Below are 22030 nucleotides of genomic sequence, written 5' to 3' on the forward strand. Positions count from 1 at the left end.
TTCCTCCTCAGCTAAAAAAGAAAAGATGATTTGATCTAAAATCTAAACCATATTTAATGTGAACAAAGTTTGGATTGAACAGATGAACACAGCACAGAACCTGCTGAAGTCTCCTCCCACTGGTGACACTGGTGACACAAGCAGAGACTTTAGTACGTAGGTACAACTATTTGAATTGTCTGTCACTTATTGAGTCACATCACAGAAATCAAAGTGAGACAGAGACATGGAGACATTTGTGGTTAAAAAAAAAAAAAAAAGGAAAGAAAGAAAAAAAAGGTGTCACTGCAGCCGTGGTCTTGAGAAAAGAAATCCCGAGTCCAGCTCGATCGAGGCCGACATAAGACCAAGACCTTGAAGATGTCTGGAGCACTTCTCAGGTTGAAAAAATAGGAAAAATTTATTCCAAGAGAGGACAAACAACGACTTGGATCATCAAATTAATCAGATACAGGAAATCACAGTCTGCAAGCAGACTAAAGTAAATGGTTCTCAAAGGGAGGGTTGACAGGGTTCAAGTTAAACTTTTTCTTGAAATATTACCCCTTTTTCCAAGAATTTTTTCACTTTTTTAAATTTTTGATTTAATTATTTTTCTTTTCTTTTTTTCTTTGATTTTGAAATTTTACCACTTTTCCTAGAATCTTTTTTGAGATTTTTTTTACCAGTTTCTTCTTAATTTTTCTGTTCTACTTTTTACTATTTTTTAATGAAATTTTACCCCTTTTTGTATTATTGTTTGCTCCCACCAATTTTTTCTATAATATTTTGAAAATTTTTACCACTTTTTCTAGAATTCTTGAGTAATTTTTGATACTTCTCACTAAAAAAAAAACATTTTACTATTTACTTTTTTTTTTTTTTTTTTTTACTTTTACCACTTTTTTTTTTATTATTATTGTTTGCCTTTTTAATTCTTATTTATATTATATTTATTTATTTTTAAATTTTACCACTTTTTCTTAAAAAAAAAATTAAACTTTTTTGCTTGTTTTTTCCTAGAAATGTTTCTACTTTTTTGGAGAAATTGTACCACTTTTTTCCAGAATTTTCTCTATAATCTTTCAAAAACACCTGATTTAAACGTACATTGATTGTTTGTGTATTTCTGGTGTTTGCTTCAAAATTTTGTCTAATGGGGGTCCGTGGTCTAATTTGTGTCAATTTTGGGTCCTTGATATAAAAAAGTTTGAGAAGAACCTATATCTATGTGATACAGTTAACCCACCTAATAAGCAGTTTACCCACTACAAGAAATAGGGAGTGGCTGACTTAGCCCTCCCTTCATTGGTGCGCTCAGGCTGGCACAGGTTGGTCCCATCTTCCCAGCACACGAACCTCTGGGCCTGAAACACAACAAAAACCTCCCTACACTGACATAACTTTTCTGTCCCAGGTCTCTGAGGGTCCAAGGCCGATAATACAGATCATTAAAACTCTTCCTCACAATGCTTCATTCAGCATCAGCAGAGCTCAGGCCTCTCCTCCTCTCCTCCCTTCGGCCTTGGAGATGTTTTCCTTTCACTGTGGCTCTGTGTGCTCTCAACCTGCCTCTGAATGAACAAACAGGTTACTGGTATTCACTGCATTATGAATTAAGCTCAACACAAATCTATAGGGTTTGCTTACAAGTTTCAGTTTTCTTTAAAGGGATAGTTCACCCAAAATTCAAATTTCACTCATTATCTACTCACCCTCATGTGGACTAAGGGCTGGGAGAAGTTTCAGAGTCCTCCGTGGCTTCTCTGAGTTACAGGGGGTCTCGGCGTAGCAGTGCATGTCCATATGACGGTTGCAAAGGGATACCAACTGTCTTCGTAACAAAAAGACACACCAAAAAACATCCAAATACCTCCATGCTGCTCGTATGTAATGTCCGTCTTGTATTGAAGCCCCGAAATGCAAAATTGTCCTGAAAAAAAAGTCTATATTTCAAGCTTGTTTTGTAGCGGAAGCTCCTCTTCCCGGTTTGTCAAATTTGGACGAACTGGGAAGAGGACGGACCCTGGTTCCGGGAAGAGGAGCTTCCGCTACAAACAAGGGGACAATTTTGCATTTCGGGGCTTCAATACAAGACGGACATTACATACGAGCAGCATGGAGTTATTTGGATGTTTTTTGGTGTGTCTTTTTGTTACAAAGACAGCTGGTATCCATTTGCAACCGTCATATGGACATGCACTGCTACGCCGAGACCCCCTGTAACTCAGAGAAGCCACGGAGGACTCTGAAACTTCTCCCAGCCCTTAGTCCACATGAGGGTGAAATTTCAATTTTGAGTGAACTATCCCTTTAAGCTCAATGGGTTAGTCAAAAATATAAGCCACAATAGGTTGGTCAAAACATGAGACTGAACTCTACCTAAAGTGAAAGCATAAACAGGTACATAAATCTTTCTATATGTCCCGGCTCCTCTCCCTCCATGTGTTAACCCTTCGTACCACCATGGGGTTAATGCTTGACTCCCTCACATTCTTCAACAGGACACAACAGCGCAAATACAATTCAGAGCAACTTACATAGAGACAAATCAAATGTGCTCAATCTACTAAACCAATCATTAGTGAGATATTCAATGTTGATTAGTAATCTCAAAGTGGAGAATGTATTTCCGGTGTTAGTTCTGATGAGGTAACTGTGTGCAGCTTTATCTCATCAGCCAATTAAACACTGATGTTCTGTATTATTTATTAATCAGTGAGACACAATCTCAACTTCAGTTAGTAAAGGTATAGAATATAAAAAGTGCAGCTTCTGTTGATGAGCTGCCTCTGAAACTGTTGAGTCACAAATGAAACTGTGGAGGAAATTCCCACGAGGGCAGACAGGATGTTAACCTTATATGTAAGGAAAGAATTTGTCATCTTTTGTACCCGATCATCGACACGATGCATTGTCTTAAGATTAATTTAAGGTCAAGTTGTAGATGTCTGAACTAAAAATGGAAACTACGGTACTATAATAAGCTTGTATCTGTTTGTATTAATATCAAGTGCAACAGAAGTTATATGAGGTGTAAAGAACTGACACAAAAGCAATAAACATTTAACACAAAAACATATCATCCCAAAATGTTTTTTTTAATTTATTTTTTATTTTCTTTACTGTTTTCATTGTTTTGTTTTGTTTTTGTGGATATAGATGGAATTTATCTGGGGGATTTCTGCACATTAACCGAGGTAAACCAGCAGAGGAGTTCAAAGTTTAGATCTTGACCAAGGGGGATTTTCCAAAAAAGATATTTTTAGGCACAGGAAAAGTCACTGAGGTACGACATTTATCTAAATTACAAGGATCAGGGGGGGCGCATCAATGAAATGTGGGTTTTTCTGCACATGTTCATTTTCACTGGCAATGAAAACATTAATAATAAATGCGTTGGCATCATTGCTAACTAACCAACCCACGTGTCGGTCATATCATCCGGATATGACTGTTCTGCCCGCTCCCTCGTTTCTGTGTCGTCTGTTAAAAACACATTCAGTCCTTCAATCGGTTGTGGACACAATACAAAAAAAAGAAAAGGAAAACAGACACAGTTCAGTGAAAACAGAAAGAAATCAGTGTTTGTGAGTCACCAGAAACACTTTGCACACAAAGTTTCAAACATAAAACAACTAAAAAAGTCAAACAAGAAGGCGGCACAAGCTGGTGAAAACACGGGGTCGTACACTAAAGCTGAGAAACTACATGAAAGAAAATACGAAATACGAGTCCACACCACGCGCCGTTCACAATCACACTCCCACTTATGGATTTCAAAATAAAACATTATCACACTTTTTTTATACAAATATAAGACAAGTCAAATTAAAAGTCTTGCACACACACACGCACACAAACACACACGTCAGATAGAAACAAGCATATTGTCGAAGGAGCATGACGGCTCTATATACGAAGCTAGATTTAAGCGTGCGCGCTGAAAATTTTATATAGTTTTTTTACACAATAATCCAGCTAATTAGTTTGTCCCATCTCATCATCATCATCATCATCATCGGCCTGTAGTGGTTGGTTACACATGTAAACGTGACCTGGACACAGACTTATCGTGAGAAGTGCTAACACAACATTATACTTCATCGCTATAAAGGTGTCTAACACAAATAAAAAGGAAGGTGACAGAACTGAGGTGACAGTGAGGGATCAATGGGAGCCTTCATAGATAATAATCTGTCATGTGGTGGTGGTGGTGGTGTAACCTATTACCAAAAAAAAAAAAAAAAAAAAATTAGTGACAAAACTTCTTCTGGTCGTCAGTTACAGTTACATTTTCTCAGTGTGGGCCTTCAGCTTCCTCTCCCAAAGTTTTTGGTTATCTGAGAATCCTTGTTTGCCCTTGTTGAAGGAATTCGGTCCGGCAGATGTTGGCGTCTCCCTGGAAATATAAAAGATTAATTAATTAATCCACACTCAGACAGACACATAGACTGCATTTACTAGTACTCCGGTTTTTAATCAGGTTTTTTTAAGTACCCCGTTTTTTAAAATCAAATTATGTGTTAGTGTTTACATGAACTTAGAGAAACCCGGTTCTTCAGTGTCCCTGTATACATGATAAATACAGTATCCCGGTTTCTGATTACTGCGTCTTATGTGCGTATGTATGTATGTGTGTTTCATGTTTATTGTTTACAACAGGAAGCGCAACTACTAGGAAATATGTAGGTCAGAAAATGTACAAATTAAAAATGCTGCCATGTTATATAACTTAATAAAAGAAAGGGAAATTTAGGGGCGTTCACCATTAACAAATAAGTACATTACATTACAATATCACGGAAAAGTCAATTTCCAGTAGTTCAACCCCAACCAAGTATTGAGTGCATATAGATGGACATAGTTTTCAGGAGGCCAACATTTCTATATTAAAGATGCTTAAAAAAAAAAATTCCTTTGCAATATTTCCATTTTGGAGATACTGAATTTTAGGTCTTCACTGAATGTTAGTCATAATTATTACTATTAAAATAAATTGAATAAATGAGGACATGGGATGTTTCATTCAGTGTGTAATGGACATAATGTGTTAGTTTCACTTTTTGAATTGAACACATTCTACATCGTGGAGGTGACGTCTTTCCACTCAGGGCTTCCTTCAGCTCTGAAACGGGGCAGAGCTCCGTGGGAAACACCTGCCTGACACAGCAACGTAGGGAACCGTGCATGTCCGCGGCGCACAGCTCCACATGCACGGGGGAAAAAACGGCGTCGCCGTCGCACCGACTGCTACGCGTCTACTTTGGAGGTCGGCTGTTACCAGTATAATCAGAGACAACCATGAATGAGTTCGCCTCAGTTTCACGTGACTGTCACTGTCTCAGCCTGTTAGAAAAACATTTTACTGACCCCAGCTGAGACGCTGAGACCCCCCCCCCCCCCTCCCAAAAACAAAAACTCTTCGGATCTGGACGATTCACACAAGTCACCTAATTGGTCATGAAAAAAGCAAGTTTCGCTTGCGCTGTTTGCATCCCTGAACTTGTACACATCCGTCATTTGGATAAACCGACCGCACATTGGGGATCTAAACAGTTACTTTCTCGCATGAAAAAATATTAAAACTTAATAGTTTCCTCGTTGCTCCAGAAATGCGCTCTTGTTGTCGCTGCCATTTTGTTAGTAACGTATCTATGGTAACAGTTACATCAATTGTCTGAGCGGCTTTCAGTATCGGGGTTTAAAATCGGGGTACTGAAGTGCATGTAAACGCAGTGATAGAAGATTATTATTTATAATATTATTTACAATGTTGGGTATTTACCTGCCAATGTTCTTCATCCTCATCTTTGCCTCCGGCGGCATCTCCTCTGGTTCGCTCTGCACGTCACAGCACAGAGTTACGTCAGTCAGTCTCTCCTGTTTGTTATCAATGCATCGGTATAAACCTGTGTGTGTAACGTATACGTGAACTTACGTCATCGTCTTCGTTAAAAACAGACGCCATCCCCAGCTTCTTCTTAGGAAGTGACGGTGCAGGTTCTTTGGGTTTCTAGAAAACAGGTTGAGAAACATCATGAGATTTTATTTTCATCAGATACACAAGAAAAGTTGCAAATCATTGGATTTTATCAGTTTAATTAAGTAACTTCAAGTGAATAATTGTGCATTTCTTAACTTTTATGGCACAACAGTGACAGGAGGAGTCAAATGAGTCTCTGACTGTTGCAAGATTATGACCTGTATCTTTTTTTGGCCTCTCTGAGCACTGTTCTGTGTGAGTTACTTCATTTGCATGTCCAGTAGTGTGATGTCCACACCCTGTCCTTCATGTTGTTGTGGTGCAACTCTGTCTGCACAGGGCTCCAGACTCACTTTTTAATTTTCTTTATTTTTTTTTACTAGAAGCTCAGTGGTCCCTGACTTAAAATCTCAGGAGCACAAACCAAAAACGTACACACTGTAAAACGACTTGCAAAGCAAATATTAGGCCACCTAACATTTCCTTTTCATTCAAGATCCTCACACACATTGGTCTGACATCTGTAATGACAGATTCCATGTTTCACCACCAGTGTTAAAAATACAAATAGCAAATTTACTGGTTGCACATGTGCATGTAGATGAAGTATTTACTTGCACTGTTTCAAATTTTAGGGGGAAAATGCCTCCATTCAGGGGCAGATTGGAGCCCCGCTGTAGGTGTACCTCCATATGTCACTCCTATTTAGTGGTGAGAGGTCAGAAGAATTTTAATTTACCTCTTTGTCGTATACCTCCAATCTTTCAACTAATTTTAAGCAATTATCCTCCTTCAAAATGTTTAAGTCTAACTGAATGAAATATCTTCTCTCCAAATAAAATCACACTCATGCTGAATTGAGTTAAAATGAGTCTGTGATTTTATCTTTTTTTAACCCTTTTTCTCTCTGTTGCTTGTTTATTGTTTTTTTTTTCTTGTCTCTTTTCCTTTTCTGCTTCTTTTCCTCTTTTCTTTTCCTAGAAATGTATTTGTTTTGGTGATTTTTTATATCTCGGACCAAACACTCTATATAAGTGATTGCTGTCGGAAGATATAACTATTTAAGACTTATATTAACACAAATATTCCGCTTACTTCTGCTTTAAAGGGTTTCTTTTCCTCTCTCCTGCACAGGTGTTTGCCTTTTGAACTATAAAATGCAGCATTTATGAATGAATAAATATGTATATTGTAGTTATTATTATTGCACACACACTCACTGTTGCCCCAAGTTTGATGGATATGGGGTTTGACTTGTTCGCCAGCCGGCTGCTCATGCTGAAGCCGATCTTGGAGATCTTGCAGGGAGCTGGTGCTGCCGGTGTGTCAGAGTCAGAAGAGGAGTCGTCGTCTTCATCCTCTGGTATGAAATGCTGGGATGTGCGCTTGACTGCAGCGGCCCCCTCTCCAGCAGCCACAGTGCTAGAAGAGACAGGCTTAGTTTTCACTCTGCCTCCCTCCTCCTGCGGCCCTGCTTGAGGCAAGACAACTCACCAAGGTGAACAACTGTTTTCTGTGAACTGGAGAGTATAGATAATAATAATAAAAAATAATAATAATGATGATGATTATATATTTTTTAAAAAGCTATCACCTTTACCTGTGCCACCAACAAACAAAACAAAGGTTCCACTTTACCATTTAACCTAGTCCACTTATATTAGGGACTGTGAGTGCAGATTATTGATAATATAATATAATCTATATTATAATTGTGTTATATAATCTATATAATAAGAGTAACGTTGTTAACCTGCAGTAAATACCTTGAAATATAAATACTAACTGCAGACTAGCTAGGCTAACACCATGCTAGGAAACTAACCTGGCTATAATTAACAGTCACTTTATCTTCTATCATCTTTCATTTCCATGCGCACATAATCTAAATATAACATTATTAGCAATAAAATGTAACGTTACTTCGCATTAGCATCAGTTAGCCATCGATAGCCGTTACATATAGTTAACATTACGTTAGCGTCGTGACGTCTTACGAACATTTCCAACACTAATTTTCATATATCGACAACAGATCGAGCTAAAGCCACAATAAAGGACTTATTTATTTATGACACATTTATTGTTTTTAGGCGTTAAAACGGCACAAATATCACCTCCGTCGTCGCTGCTACCCTTGCGTTTATGCTCGTAATCCGCCATGTTTGCTGTTTCCGGTTCTCGCCGCCAGATGTCGCTATGGTCGCTAGTCTCCTCTCAGCGTCCTGCACTGTTATCACACGAAGAAGCAGAAGTTATGCTGCGTTCAAGACAACTCGGAACTCGGATTTTTCCGATGTCGGAGCTTCCATAGATATGGGAGCTTCCACTCAATTCAATTCAATTTCAATTCAAAGAGCTTTATTGGCATGAACAGAAATTTGTTGTTGCCAAAGCATTTAGAAATATCAAATCAAATCAAATAAACTTTATTTGTCCCGGGAGGGAAATTTGTCTTGGGCATAATACATATACAATAGCCTAAACAATAGGCTATTACATATAAAGTACATTACAATAGAATTTAGCCTAGTACAATCAGGTAAAAATAATGGTGCAAGTTAAGATGTTAAAGTGAGTCTAAACTAAGTATCCATGAGCTTCCACTCATGGATAATATAATACATCCATGCTTCCACTGGGGAAAGTCGGAGAAAAAAAAAATCTATGCTGACTTCTTTGAGAATCAGTTGTCTGACGTCACACAACAATCTGCACACAACCGTGCAGAACCATTCCGTCAACGGTGAAACATCAATTCAAATGCATTTAAATGCCAAAATACATCAACATGTTTTTTTTCTGTCCTTTGTATAATGTTTTAATGCGTTAAAGGTGTACAGAAATGGCCGTTTGTCCTGTTTGTCGCGCCGAGATGTCACAAGCTGCAACACGAGTTTACAGTCAGATCAGTTTGGGACATAAAACCCTTAATTCTGGATATGTTCTTAAGTTGATAAAAGGCTGATTTGGTGACTGATTTGATATGGCTGTTGAAGGTCAGATCTGAGTCTATCAGCACGCCAAGGTTTCGGACTTGGTCTTTAGTTTCTAAAGACAGTGACTCAAGGTGTTTACTGACAGCAACCCTCTTCTCTTTATTTCCAAAAACAATGACCTCAGATTTTTCTTGATTTGACTGGAGGAAATTTTGGCTCATCCAATTTTTGACTTGCTCTAAACAGTGACATAATGACTCTATTGGACTGCAGTCATCTGGAGACAGTGCAAGATATAACAATTTCCTTCTGGCTTGTTTACAATTCTTTATGTCTTGTTCATGAACTTGCACTGTCCCACCCAAATAAAATTGAATTGAATTGAGTTTTCCACTGGGAGACTCAGAGTTCCGAGTTTTCCTGAACGCAGCACTGTGTTCGCCAACCTCCATTAAACCGAAAGAAGACGAAGAAGAAGCAGAATGGAGCCGCTATGACAGCGGGCTAATGCTAATGGCTAATGCTAATGGCTAACTGGGTAAACAGAGAGCGAGCTGGTAAGAAAAAACACACAACAACACCGAGTATGTTGCTGGTTTGTCATATTTAACTGTCTATTGTGTTAGGTAGTTAATTAAAATATGGGTTTACGCTTAAAATCGATGTTAATGTCGCGTTTTGGTTAAGTTGCTGCTATGCCCTCATCAACGTTAAGTTAGCCAACCTAAAAACAGTCAACTTAACGTTTTGTTTTTAGACCTAAACTCATTATCTCACGGGTTGTTTTACATTATTAATGTGTTTATCTGGTAACTAACATTGCGTCTGCCTGACTGTCTCTCTAATAACTTTTTTATTTGACTCTTTCTCTCTGCCCAGGCCCTTTAAAAGCTTGGTGTTAAAAAAACATGATCCAGTCGAGATGGGACAAACTCTGTGTTTATGTTCCCGGAGCTCCCTCAACATCGACAACAAGAAGTACTACTTTGTCCAGAAACTAGACGAAGGGTAAGGTTTCATCTTGTTTTGTTTTTTTTGTTTTTAAAACTCAATTACAGAGGCTTGCAAAAGTATTCCCCTTGAACTTTTCCACATTTTATCACGTTACAACCACAAACAACCACTTTAATGTATTTGATTGGTAGGCTATTTAATACGATAGACCAACACAAAGTAGAGCATAATTGTGAAGTGGAAGGATAATGATACATGGTGTTCAAGATTTTTTTTTTTTTTTTTTTACAAATCAATGACTAAAAATGCAAAGATTTAATAAAGGTGCACCTTTATTAAATCTCTGCATTATATTGAGTGCTCCAGTTGTTTCTTTTGGGTTTAGTCCTCGTTGAAGTGACCCAATTGCACCTTCCTACTTACTGGTCCTGTCTGAGAGCACCGATTTACCGGCTGAAGCGCAAAAGCACCCTTCCTTTTGGACCAAACATGTAACTTTTGAACAATGCACATGAACCTGAACACACCATCAGGCATCAGGCTTTTCTCCAGCAGCGACAGGGAAGCTGCTCAGAGCTGATGGGAAGATGGATGGAGCTAAACACAGGACAATCCTGGAGGAAAACCGGTCGGAGGCAGCAAAAGACTTGAGATTGGGACGGAAGAAGTTCAGCTTCCAGCAGGACAACCACCCTGAACACACAGGCAGAGACACAATGGGCTGGTTTACATCATAGTCAAAGTCCTACAGACCTAAATCCTACTGAGAATCTGTGGTAAAGACTTGAAAACTGCTGTTCACAGACGCTCTTCATCCAATCTGACTGAACTGCAAGAGGAAGAACGAGCAGAAATATCAGTGTGTAGATGTGCAAAGCTGCTAGAGACAAACCTCAATAGACTTACAACTGTAACTGCAGCGAACGGTTCAACAAAGTGTTGACTCAGGGTGCTGAATACATATGCACATTGCACACCACACTTTTCATATTTTGACACCAAGTATCATTTTCCTACCAATTCACAATTATGCGCCACTTTGTGTTGCTCTGTCACATAAAATCCCAATAAAACACATCTAAGTTTGTGATTTTAACCTGATGAAATGTCATGTTTTGTATCTGTAGCATCATTGTTAAACGTGATGATGTTTAAAACGTTAAGTCAACACACACACACAGTTTATCAGTTTAATAATCCTAAAATGTCACTAAGAAAACCAAAACCACTTGGTGAATTAAGACAAATGATGGTATGGCTGATTGTTCTGACCGCTTACTCTTGTCCAAGACAGTTTACAATGATCTCCATTGTTTGTCTCGGTCCAACACATACCTCATGACATGCCAAATACAAACTAGAATATCAGGTTTTAGTTAAACAGTGAACTGTGTTATACTGTGTGAGATAATTAATGCAAATGATCAATTTTCCAAAGTGAAACTGGCTCATTTTTAAATATTGACATCCTCAGAGATTTGCTACTGAGGAATTAGTTGATTCATTAACTGTTGATATTGATATTGGTCTTTTCATAATTTTATAGCGCTCTACTCAAACTCTGATCTCTCTTCTTCTCCTCAGCGGGTTCAGTTATGTGGATCTGGTGGAGGGCGTGAAGGACGGGCGCTTCTACGCCCTGAAGAGGATCCTGTGTCACGACCGTGAAGGCCGGCAGGAGGCTCAGACGGAGATGGAGATGCACCAGACGTTCAACCACTCCAACATCCTGAGCCTGGTCGCACACACCTTCGTCGATCGAGGAGGAAAGAGCGAAGCCTGGCTGCTTCTGCCGTACATGAGCGTAAGTATAATGTTTGGTCAGAGGGAAGGAGAATATACTTTAAGGGGATTGTTTTACTTCAGGAAAACAGAAATAAGAACCACAAGGAAAAGTTTTTGCGTGTCTATATGGTGAGAAAGTATGGGACAGTCTGAACAATTAATTAAAGGGATAGTTCAACATTTTGGCAAATTGTCCCATTGCCATAATCCCTATAGTCATAGCAGTAGGTTCGTTACCTTTAATTGTCGGTGCAAGCTATTTTTAGAACGGCAGAGCAGAGCCGCGAGCTGCTCAGAGCTACGCTATGGAGGCTCATGGGATTTCTTGGTTTCCCTCATCAAACTCATCAAATACACAATCCAACAACTCCACAACGCTCTGGTGGACAAGTTGTGACCTGCACATTCACCACACTATGAGATAATAACACAACGTTACCACACAGAGTTGTTTTAGAGGTAAATTCATGCAAAACCGCAGATGCACGTTGCCTTCAGGGACAGTTTTTCAGCAAGCAGTCTCTGTATTTACCCTGTATTTACCTCGAAAACGGCTCTGTTTTGTAACGTTCCATCATTATCTCTAAAAACAACTTACACCGACAATTAAGGGTAACTAACCTACTGCTATGACTGTAGCGATTATGGCAATGGGCCAATTTGCCAAAATGTTGAACTATCCCTTTAAGAGGTTTTTATATTTATTTACCTATTAATTTTTTCATTTTCTTTTTTCTTAACACAAACAATGTAATGAAGGGCAATTAAGATAATGGGACGAGTGATTTGTTCATGATTTATGGATTCAATAAGCACAGCTTCTTCTTAACATATTTATGTTATTTATACAGACAAAGGAACAAACTGAACTTGTGTCTAACTTTGTTTTACAAGTTGCTGCAGCTTTGACAGGATTAAACTTTAAAGGGGAAACTGATCTGTCGGTGTGTGTTTGTGTTTGTGTTTGTGTGTTTTGTGTGAACAGAAAGGCAGCCTGTGGTCTGTTCTGGAGAAGCTACGAGACAAAGGGAGCTCCATGCCTGAAAAACAGATTTTGCAAATTTTCCACGGCATCTGCTCCGGACTCAAGAACATTCATGACAAAGGTTATGCACACAGGTAATTTCCCTCCACTTACCTAAACAAACATACACACACACACACACACACAGACTGTGTACGACAACCGTTTACATGTCATTTATTCGGTGCTGTGATTTGACAGAGATCTGAAGCCGACCAACGTGCTCCTGGATGAGGACGACCGGCCGGTTCTGATGGACCTGGGCTCCATGAACCGGGCCAGGATTGAGGTAAGAGAGCGTGTTACATTTTACTGTTCACCTGAAAGCAATATATGATAACCTTGAGCAAAAGTATCACAGTTTCATGGTTTGGCGGTATTGCAATTACAGCTCTAAAAATGTGTTGTTTTGAAATGTCTGGGGGGGAAAAAAATGTTTCCACTGAACACAGTCTTTTATTTTTAAACAACATATAGAACATTGGGATCATTAGTAAATGTGGATCAAGTTGAAATGAATAATAAAATGATTCTTCTAAATTAGAATCTAAATGAATGCAGACCTTTAAAGGGATAGTTCACCCAAAATTCAAATTTCACTCATTATCTCCTCCCCCTCATGTGGACTAAGGGCTGGGAGAAGTTTCAGAGTCCTCCGTGGCTTCTCTGAGTTACAGGGGGTCTCGGCGTAGCAGTGCATGTCCATATGACGGTTGCAAATGGATACCAACTGTCTTCGTAACAAAAAGACACACCAAAAAACATCCAAATACCTCCATGCTGCTCGTATGTAATGTCCATCTTGTATTGAAGCCCCGAAATGCGAAATTGTCCCGAAAAATGTTTTTTAAAAGTCTATTTTTCAAGCTTGTTTGTAGCGGAAGCTCCTCTTCCCAGTTCGCCCAAATTTGACTACCCGGGAGGAGGAGCTTCGAGAAACTTCCGCTACAAAACAAGCTTGAAATATAGACTTATTTCATTTTTTTCGGGACAATTTCGCATTTCAATACAAGACGGACATTACATACGAGCAGCATGGAGGTATTTGGATGTTTTTTGATGTGTCTTTTTGTTACGAAGACAGTTGGTATCCATTTGCAACCATCATATGGACATGCACTGCTACGCCGAGACCCCCTGTAACTCAGAGAAGCCACGGAGGACTCTGAAACTTCTCCCAGCCCTTAGTCCACATGAGGGGGAGGAGATAATGAGTGCAATTTCAATTTTGGGTGAACTATCCCTTTAAGGGAGATGGGCCCCAGAGTGGGTAAATCTTAAAACGCCGCCCCAGAGTTTTCTTTCAAACACCCAAATTGTTTCTTTTGTGAAACAGTGTCTCAGATCAGATCTACGTTTCTAACCTGTGACCTGAGCCACAACGCTGGACGTAGTGTAATGTTTGGAGTTTGAATACAGCGCGCAGCTTTCAATACAGCGCCACAACTGATAGTCGACTCTACGCTGCAGCTGCACACGACCTGAGGGATTTCTGACCTGCATTTTCTCTCTTTGACGAGAAATAACTTTTTAAAAGAAACCACACAGAAAAACAGCTCCATACCACAGGGACGTTATGACGGAAAGTTGTAGTGGTTTTGAAACCGGGACCTGTTCATAACCTGGTGGTTTTACCCTGAAACCGGTGATCGGCCCACGCCAAATCAGAGCCTGAAGTCAGTCATCCAAAGCTTGAAGCTGAGTTGTTGGTGATGTTCAGCTCCTAATACAACTTTAAACTGCAACTCATCAAGTCCCTGTGCAGATGATGAACCTATTTATTTATTTATTTAGTTTATTTAACAGGGACAAAGCTCATTACATACTGTATATTGTCCCATCTGCAGTTTCACTGGGCACAGACAACAGTACATCCATATATGGTATCGTTACAATCCAAAATTTGAGATTCCATATACAGAAAAAAAAAAGAATAGCTTGTTAAAATACAAACACTACAATTTCATATCCTATCCCACACATTTCATTGCCTGTCAATCAAACATGCACGTAGGCCAGACGCACACACACACACACACACATGCACTCAATGCCACTTCACAAATGCATAGAAATCTAAATTTAATTGGTGCAGGACTGTTTTTCCTTCAGCCACTTTTTAATCCTGCTGCTCTGACTCAGAAGGCTCCAAGCAAATTGCAGATGGAAACTATATAGTTAGAGATTATATAGATTGAGATTGTACATTGTGGTCTCTTCTTTCAGTAGATCTTGTTCCACTTTTAGAATAATAAACACATTTTAAAGTGGTTGTGGTGCGAGGCAGCTTATAAGAGTGAAAACATTGTTTTAGAAACACAGTCAAGATTTTATTTTTCACCTTTCGATGACACAGGAGCATTTTTAAAGCCAGTGAAGCACAAATTAAAAATAAATGGCATCAGGTCTTGTCAGTCATGTCTCGTCAGGCACAGTTTATAATTTCTTGGGTGTTTTACCAATGCACAGATGTAATAGGGCACAAATAATGTTATTCTGTTTTTCTCTTAAAGCAGAAATATGTTTTATCTCTAATCTCTATGATTCTTTTACAAGTTGTTTTTTTATGGCCCCTGTTAAAATTGTAGGATAAGTATTTACATAACATCTCAGGAGCCACAGGCGACATAAGACTCATAAAGCTCCTGAATATTGTAATAAAGCTGAATGTGTGACAGGTGAGAGGAACCAGAGAAGCCATGACGGTTCAGGACTGGGCGGCTCAGCGCTGCACCATCTCCTACAGAGCTCCCGAACTCTTCAGCGTGGAGAGTCACTGCATTATAGACGAGCGCACCGACATCTGGGTAAAAACCTCATGTTCACTGTGTTGCACATCTTGTTTTCTTGTTTTTAATTAATGTCACTGCAGCTCATCATTCACTGACTCCTCCTCCTCCTCCTCCTCTGTCTGTGGCTGCAGTCGCTGGGCTGTGTGCTGTACTGCATGATGATGCTGGAGGGGCCGTACGACCTGGTGTTTCAGAGGGGGGACAGCGTCGCCCTCGCGGTCCAGAACCCCGTCAGCATCCCACAGTCCTGCAGGTCAGTCACGTTTCCCTTCATCATAACACACAGTTCCCTGTTGTTGCATTTGTGCAGAACAAACACTTCAAATGATTGTTATTCAGGCTATCTGCAGGTTTCAGCAAGTCAAATTTAAGACTTTTTAAGACCTTTTTAATGCCACCTTGAATGAAATTTAAGACCGAAAAAAAGAATTTAAAAATCCTATAAATATAAGTGATGGTTGGGGATCCCACTGTACTACAACCTCAATAATCAGTCAAGTTTACTTATTGTCTGTTATTAATAAACAAACTAATAATCAATACAAAACTAGAAAAAGCACCAAGGAAGAAAGGAAGGAGTCTGCACGTGATTGACACTGAAATCACTCACACAACTTTTACTCAAGGGCAATGGAAAAATTAGCAGTTCTAAGTATTGAAATGAGTACCAGAAGGCTGACCAACGGGCATGTCCATGCAGCGGTGCACCGCGGACATGCATGAAAAAAACGAAACCGAATGCGCGCTGCCACGTGCGTTCCGACCGCGGCAACTCGGTCCAACGTCAACAGTGGCAGTATACCCAACGCGACTTGGCGTATCACTGCCTCCAGTGAGTGACCGAGTCGTGTCACCAGGCTCATACGCGCAGGTAGGCCAGGCGCAGGCAGGCCAGGGTTGCCAGAAAAATATCCCCCTATCCCCCCGATAAACAATAGGGGTGTGCCAAAAAATCGATTCACATAAGAAACGCAATTCTCATTTAATACGATTCAGAATCGATATAAAATGTCCCAAAATCGATTTTAAAAAATAAAAAACTGAAACAAATCTGCTGGCTGTCGGCCTCCATTTCCTTAGAATTTAAAAGGCAGCATGTTTGACTGCACTATTTTTTTTAAATAAAAAGACACTTTTAATTGTGTTATAATATGTGATGTTGCTTTTATGCAACAGTTTCAACAATTCCATCTAAGCATGGATAAATGTTTAAAATCGATTTTGAATCGAATCGTAGCCCCAAAAATCAGAATCAAATCGAATCGTGAGATAGTAAAAGATTCCCACCCCTAATAAACAATATCGATAATGGAATCAGAATCACAAAATTCTTATCAATTGCCACCTGTTTTTATTCTAACTTTGTCCTAATGTGCCGTCTTGTCTTGTCTTGTCTTGTCTGGTGTTGTGTTGTGTTGGTGCAGCTACTCGGAGGGGCTGCAGATGCTGCTGAGCTCCATCATGGTGTCGAACCCCCAGGAGAGACCCAACATCAACTGGGTCCTAGACCAGGTGCAGGACCTGCAGAGTCGCAGCCCCAACACCCACACCAACATGGTCTGACACTGCTGCTGCACGCTGCACGAGACGACGTGGTGCTGCTCATCCTCCTCCTGCTCCTCCTGCTCCTCCTGCTCCTCCTGCTCCTCCTGAGGTGTCTGCACACATAAACGAACGTCTCTTTATTCTACACCTGAAAATATTCCTTTTTATTTATTGACTTAAACGTGTAAAAGCATCGGTACAGACTTCCACAGTATGAAACGGTTCAGTATGACATTTTTAGTTGTGAATGCTTCAGATCAAACTGGACTCTTGGAATCGTGACAAAACTTACCAAAATAATCTGAAAGGCCTTAAATCTGTTTTGATCCTGTAGTGTGATGTGAGGATTTTGGGTCAAATGCTCTTCTATACTTCTAATAATTAAGTGGCTTTACCTTGTAATCTTAAAGGGACAGTACGCATTAGCCTTCTCCGAGCGTTTTCAAAGACCCCCTCATGTCTTTCCATTCAGCCGTGCAGCCTGTTAGCTTCGCCCCGTTATAAAGACTGGAGAGAGTGAAGGCCGAACATGCAGCCTGGCTCTGTCCAAAGGTAACACAACCCACCTACAGGTTCATCTGAAACTCACTTATTCTCATGTTTTGTGTTTGTTTTTTCTACGCTGTACAAAACCAAACTGTACATGAGGGCGTTTATGTGCCTGGTTTTTATTTTTGCACCATTTTAACATGTTTTTTTTTGTGTGTGTGTGTAAATAAAAACATATAACGTCTAGATTAGTTGTTGGTTTGTAGGCGAGATGTTCCCCGTCTCTGTCCAGTCGTTGTGCTAAGCTAACAGGCTGCAGGCTGGTACCTTTCTTTGCAAATATGCATCTTTGCAGACTTTTCCTTTTGTCTTAAAGGGATAGTTCACCCAAAATTAAAAAAAAATCACTAATTATCTACTCACCCTCATGTCACCTAAGAGCTGTGAGAATTTTCAGAGTCCTCCGTTCCTTCTCTGAGTTACGGCAGCAGTATTTGTCCATATACAGTAATGGTTGTGAATGGATACCAACTTTTTTCGTCCAAAAAGCACACACCAAAAAACATCCAAATACCTCCATACTGCTCGTCTGTAATGTCCCTCTTGTATTGAAGCCCCGACATGAGAAATTGTTCCAAAAAAAATGAAATAAGTCTATATTTCAAGCTTGTTTGTATAGCAGAAGCTCCCAGTGTTTCGGTTCACTGCTCTTCCTGTGTCGACCGGCGGAACAATTTCTCATGTCGGGGCTTCAATACAAGAGGGACATTACATACGAGCAGCATGGAGGTATTTGGATGTTTTTTTGGTGTGTCTTTTTGGACGAGGAAAGTTGGTATCCATTGACAACCATTATATGGACAAATACTGCTGCCGTAACTCAGAGAAGGCACGGAGGACTCTGAAAATTCTCACAGCTCTTAGTCGACATGAGGGTGAGTAGATAATGAGTGAAATTTGAATTTTGGGTGAGCTATCCCTTTAAAGAAGTAGTTTATGTTATTTTAAATCAGAAAAGGGATGATAATACGGTATATATATATGTGATCTGTTGGACTCTCCGGTGGATGAAGCTGCCTGAGGTCAGTAGTACATATCAGATTACATTGATTCCCTATAAGAAACAGAAAATAACACGGTCCAAGGTGCAGTTTTTAGTGTGAGTAGCATCTTGTATAGTTGCACTTGAGCAGAAATCATCGTCATCACGCGGCTTCGCCTTCTTTAGCTTTTCTCGACACCGTCACTCACACTGGAAAAGTTGAGAGGCCGAGTTGCTCTTCACCTGCAATGCTGCATTTGACCACACAGAGGTGCTCCAGCATCACACACACACACACACACACACACACAGAGCTGTTGAATCACACACCGACACAACTTAACTAATGTTTTTAATATTAACTATAAGTCACAGTGTAATTTCTTTTCTTTTTTTTCTTCACTTCTCTCTGTTTTGTGTTTTTAAATATTTCTTTCTTTCCATTCCAGTTTTCCTTATTAACTCTGAGTTTCCTGTCATGTGTAAACTTTTGTTCTCTCAGGGTTCACCCACATCTCAAAGAGTCTGATGGTCTTAAAAAGTTTAATTATAATGAGATATATATACACTAAAAACATCGGGGCATTTTAAGTTGGATATATTTGCTTTTGTGCTTCTGTAATGCGGTGATGATACTGGACCTTGTGTCCCTGATACTTAACACATTATGCGGTTAATTGTTGGAATGGTAATTGACATGACACGGTTTAAAATTATTATCTTTTTAATTGCAAAGTTTGGGAAAATGTCAAATTGACTTCAAGTTTTTGTGTTGTTACTAATATTACATTACATACATTAATATCATGCTGCTGCTGGTAAACAAAACATTTTTTTAAACTGCAGAGTCAGTAAGAGTGTTATTTGATTACGGGGAATTCTGTTATGAAATTATTTCTCATCTTTCATTCTCTGCACAGGATAAATAAATGTTAAATATGATTCACTGTGGACACACTTTTTTATTTTTTATTATGACTTTTATTGATTATCAGTGATATTTATTTAGTGTCACCATGGCTAAGTTTAGTCTAAGTTTTCAGTGATAGAGGAAACATCACATTTCTTTATTTGTATTGCAATAGAGTAAAATAGAAGTAAAAAATAGAAGTAAAAGTCCTGCATTGTAAAGTTTAGTTTATTTATTTGTTTCATTCATTGAAAAAAGAAAAAAAAACAATTACATACAAGAAAGTAAGGAAATTCCTGAATGAAAGGGGGCAGAATGACACAAACTTATGTAGTCTATTCCTTTATTTTTCTGGAAATCCTTTTACAAATTAGATAATGTATGCATCAAAACTAATAAATAGAATAAAATAAATTAAAATAACGGCTGCTAAACATCACTGAAGTGAAATTTTACGAACGTTATAAGCAAAATGTTAACAAAGTACCAAAAGTTTCCTCCTCAGTGTTGGACCATTATCTATAACATTAGTGGATTATTATTAATATTAACTCATACACACATTATTAATCTCAAAGCAGAGTTTAATTGCTGCAGTGTTAGTTACTTAAACTTGTAACAGAAAATAATGTTTTATAACCTCGTCTTATACTGTATTTTGTATGTATATTCTTTATCCATAGATTAATTGAATTAACAATAAAAAAAAGCATTTTACAAAAGCTTCACGTGTGAAGAGAGAGGAGGAAACAAAAAATAGACTGTTTTATAGTAATTATATTTATGCAATGACACAAAAACACAGACTATCTTTCTTTGTTTTTATTTAAATAACTGTCTACTGTGAGGAAAATAGTTGTAGTCAATCCTAAAACTGACAAAAGTGCAAACCGTGGGTGAGCTAGAAATCAGTTTGTGTTGCAGGTATTTATTTCTAAACATGAAGCCGCTTTAAACCTGTGAGATAAGTTGTTGTGTTGCAGTGAAATGCAGCTGAGTAGACGGATGAAGTTGGATGAAACGGAGCTGCAGTAATATCTGTATGTCACCACCACAGTAATGACGTGACCTCTGTTGCCGGGTAGATTTGCCCAGATCACTGCTCCAGTCGTAGCTCTGGATGTCTGGAGGGAAACAGCTCGGTGTCGCAGCAGCAGATCTGAGAACGAACCGGGCCGGTGTAGTGGAGTTGTTGTGACTGAGGTACGTAAGAATCATCTCTGGTCGTCTTGTCAGTTCAGTCGGTCGCTACAGATGTTCAGGACAGATGTTTCCAGATAAAACACACACACACACACTTAGGATGCATTTAGAAGCATCTATCCATCATTCAAACAAGTTTATCTCACACTATCTGCAAGTGATTTGTCCATCAACTTGTTTGAATTGTTATTTGACGTTGTTTAGGCTCCATTCAGAATCATTTTTGCCTTCCTGATAGCCCTGGCTCTGTACAAAACAGAGAGAGCTCCTCAAAGTTTGTCCCCACAATCCTGCCACACATCCTCACTACATTACTGAGCCTGTTCTTATCAGTGAGGGTGAGGGATAAAAGAGAAGGTTAAAATGGACTTGATAAAACAGGAGTAAAATATCCTCATAAAAGTGGTTCTACATTAAAACTTCTCTAAAAAATACATGCGCTGCTAAAAATCAATGATGAGTTCTTAGGTTTTAACCTTTTTTGACCTGTTACACAGAGTCCAGACCTTCAGTTTCAGTTTAGTTTAAGTTTATAATTTATTTGAAAAGGAACAATGTACATTAATAAAACATTGCAAAAAAAAAAAAAATGTAAATGCACCCGAGTTAGCTTGACCCTCCTGTCAAGGAAGGAAGGAAGGAAAGAAGGAAGGGGAAAAGGAATGCAAGATAGAAGGAGGGAGGAAACAGATTGGGTTAAATGGGTCAAAAAGGAAGGAAGAAGTAAGGACGAAGGGAAGGAAGGGAGGGAACAAGGAAGGAAAGAAAGATGGAGGGAGGGAACAGATTTGTTCAAGGAAGGAAGAAAAAGGAAGAAAGAAGGGAGGGAACAGATCAGGGATCAAATTGGATCAAAAGAGGAAGAAAGGAAGGACAAAGGGAAGGAAGGAAGGAATGAAGGAAGGGAATAAGGATTGTGGAAAGAAGGAAGGGAAAAAGGAATTAAATAAAGATAGAGGGAGGGAGCAGATTCATTCAAGGAAGGAAGAAGGGAAGGAAAGAAAGATGGAGGGAGGGAGGGAACAGATCAGGTCAATTGGATCAAAAGAGGAAGGAAGGATGAAGGGGAGAAAGGAAAGAAGGAAGGGAATAAGGATTGTGGAAAGAAGGAAGGATGGAGGAAGGGAACAGATTGGGTCAATTTGACTCATAAGGACGATATGGAGGGTTAAAAAGCTACTGTAGTTTTCATCATTGGTCCCTCTGCCTGATTGTGACGGGCAACCTTTAAAAAGAGCAACAATTAAATAAAATTGGACACATTCTATACACATTAATAAATAAATGTACATTTGGAAGACAATGACACACATTCGTGACCTTAGAAAACCTCGGGAACCAACTGGACTGGGAACCAGAACTAATCCAACGTCTCCAACTGA

The 22030-nt window shown here is 39.2% G+C and overlaps 2 protein-coding genes across 3 annotated transcripts; one reads left to right on the forward strand and one right to left on the reverse strand.

Moving 5' to 3' along the window:
• Window positions 1–3065: 3065 nt before the first annotated feature.
• pcnp (PEST proteolytic signal containing nuclear protein) lies at window positions 3066–8136 on the reverse strand. 2 transcript variants are annotated; one of them, XM_083995694.1, is made up of 5 exons: window positions 8083–8136; window positions 7186–7436; window positions 5921–5995; window positions 5768–5823; window positions 3066–4381 (listed from the first exon to the last, which is right to left on the reverse strand). In XM_083995694.1, exons 1-5 carry the CDS (start codon window positions 8126–8128, stop codon window positions 4270–4272), a joined length of 540 nt encoding a protein of 179 aa, XP_083851820.1. In that variant the 5' UTR covers window positions 8129–8136; the 3' UTR covers window positions 3066–4269. The 2 variants fall into 2 exon arrangements, with proteins under 2 accessions (XP_083851820.1, XP_083851819.1); XM_083995693.1 differs by having other exon boundaries at window positions 7180–7436.
• A 1239-nt stretch (window positions 8137–9375) lies between these two features.
• On the forward strand, window positions 9376–17739 carry stk16 (serine/threonine kinase 16). The gene is made up of 8 exons (XM_083994190.1): window positions 9376–9461; window positions 9784–9912; window positions 11443–11662; window positions 12629–12762; window positions 12869–12956; window positions 15346–15474; window positions 15591–15712; window positions 16884–17739. The coding sequence occupies exons 2-8, from the start codon at window positions 9827–9829 to the stop codon at window positions 17020–17022; spliced, it is 918 nt and encodes a 305-aa protein (XP_083850316.1). The 5' UTR covers window positions 9376–9461; window positions 9784–9826; the 3' UTR covers window positions 17023–17739.
• The last annotated feature ends 4291 nt before the right edge of the window (window positions 17740–22030 follow it).

This window comes from Trachurus trachurus (assembly GCF_905171665.1).
Source record: "Trachurus trachurus genome assembly, chromosome: 3".
Classification (NCBI taxonomy): Eukaryota; Metazoa; Chordata; class Actinopteri; order Carangiformes; family Carangidae; genus Trachurus; species Trachurus trachurus.

Bases quoted from the DNA above. Each gene is read 5' to 3' on its own strand.
- pcnp (XM_083995693.1), bottom strand. From the start codon at position 8,128: ATGGCGGATTACGAGCATAAACGCAAGGGTAGCAGCGACGACGGAG. The intron at 5,996-7,179 runs GTGTGTGCAATA...CCTGTTTTCTAG, and splicing joins AACTTGGGGCAACAGTGAGT to AAACCCAAAGAACCTGCACC. The intron at 4,382-5,767 runs GTAAATACCCAA...TTATATTTCCAG, and splicing joins AGGATGAAGAACATTGGCAG to GGAGACGCCAACATCTGCCG.
- stk16 (XM_083994190.1), top strand. From the start codon at position 9,827: ATGGGACAAACTCTGTGTTTATGTTCCCGGAGCTCCCTCAACATCGAC. The intron at 15,475-15,590 runs GTAAAAACCTCA...CTGTGGCTGCAG, and splicing joins ACGAGCGCACCGACATCTGG to TCGCTGGGCTGTGTGCTGTA. The intron at 15,713-16,883 runs GTCAGTCACGTT...GTGTTGGTGCAG, and splicing joins AGCATCCCACAGTCCTGCAG to CTACTCGGAGGGGCTGCAGA.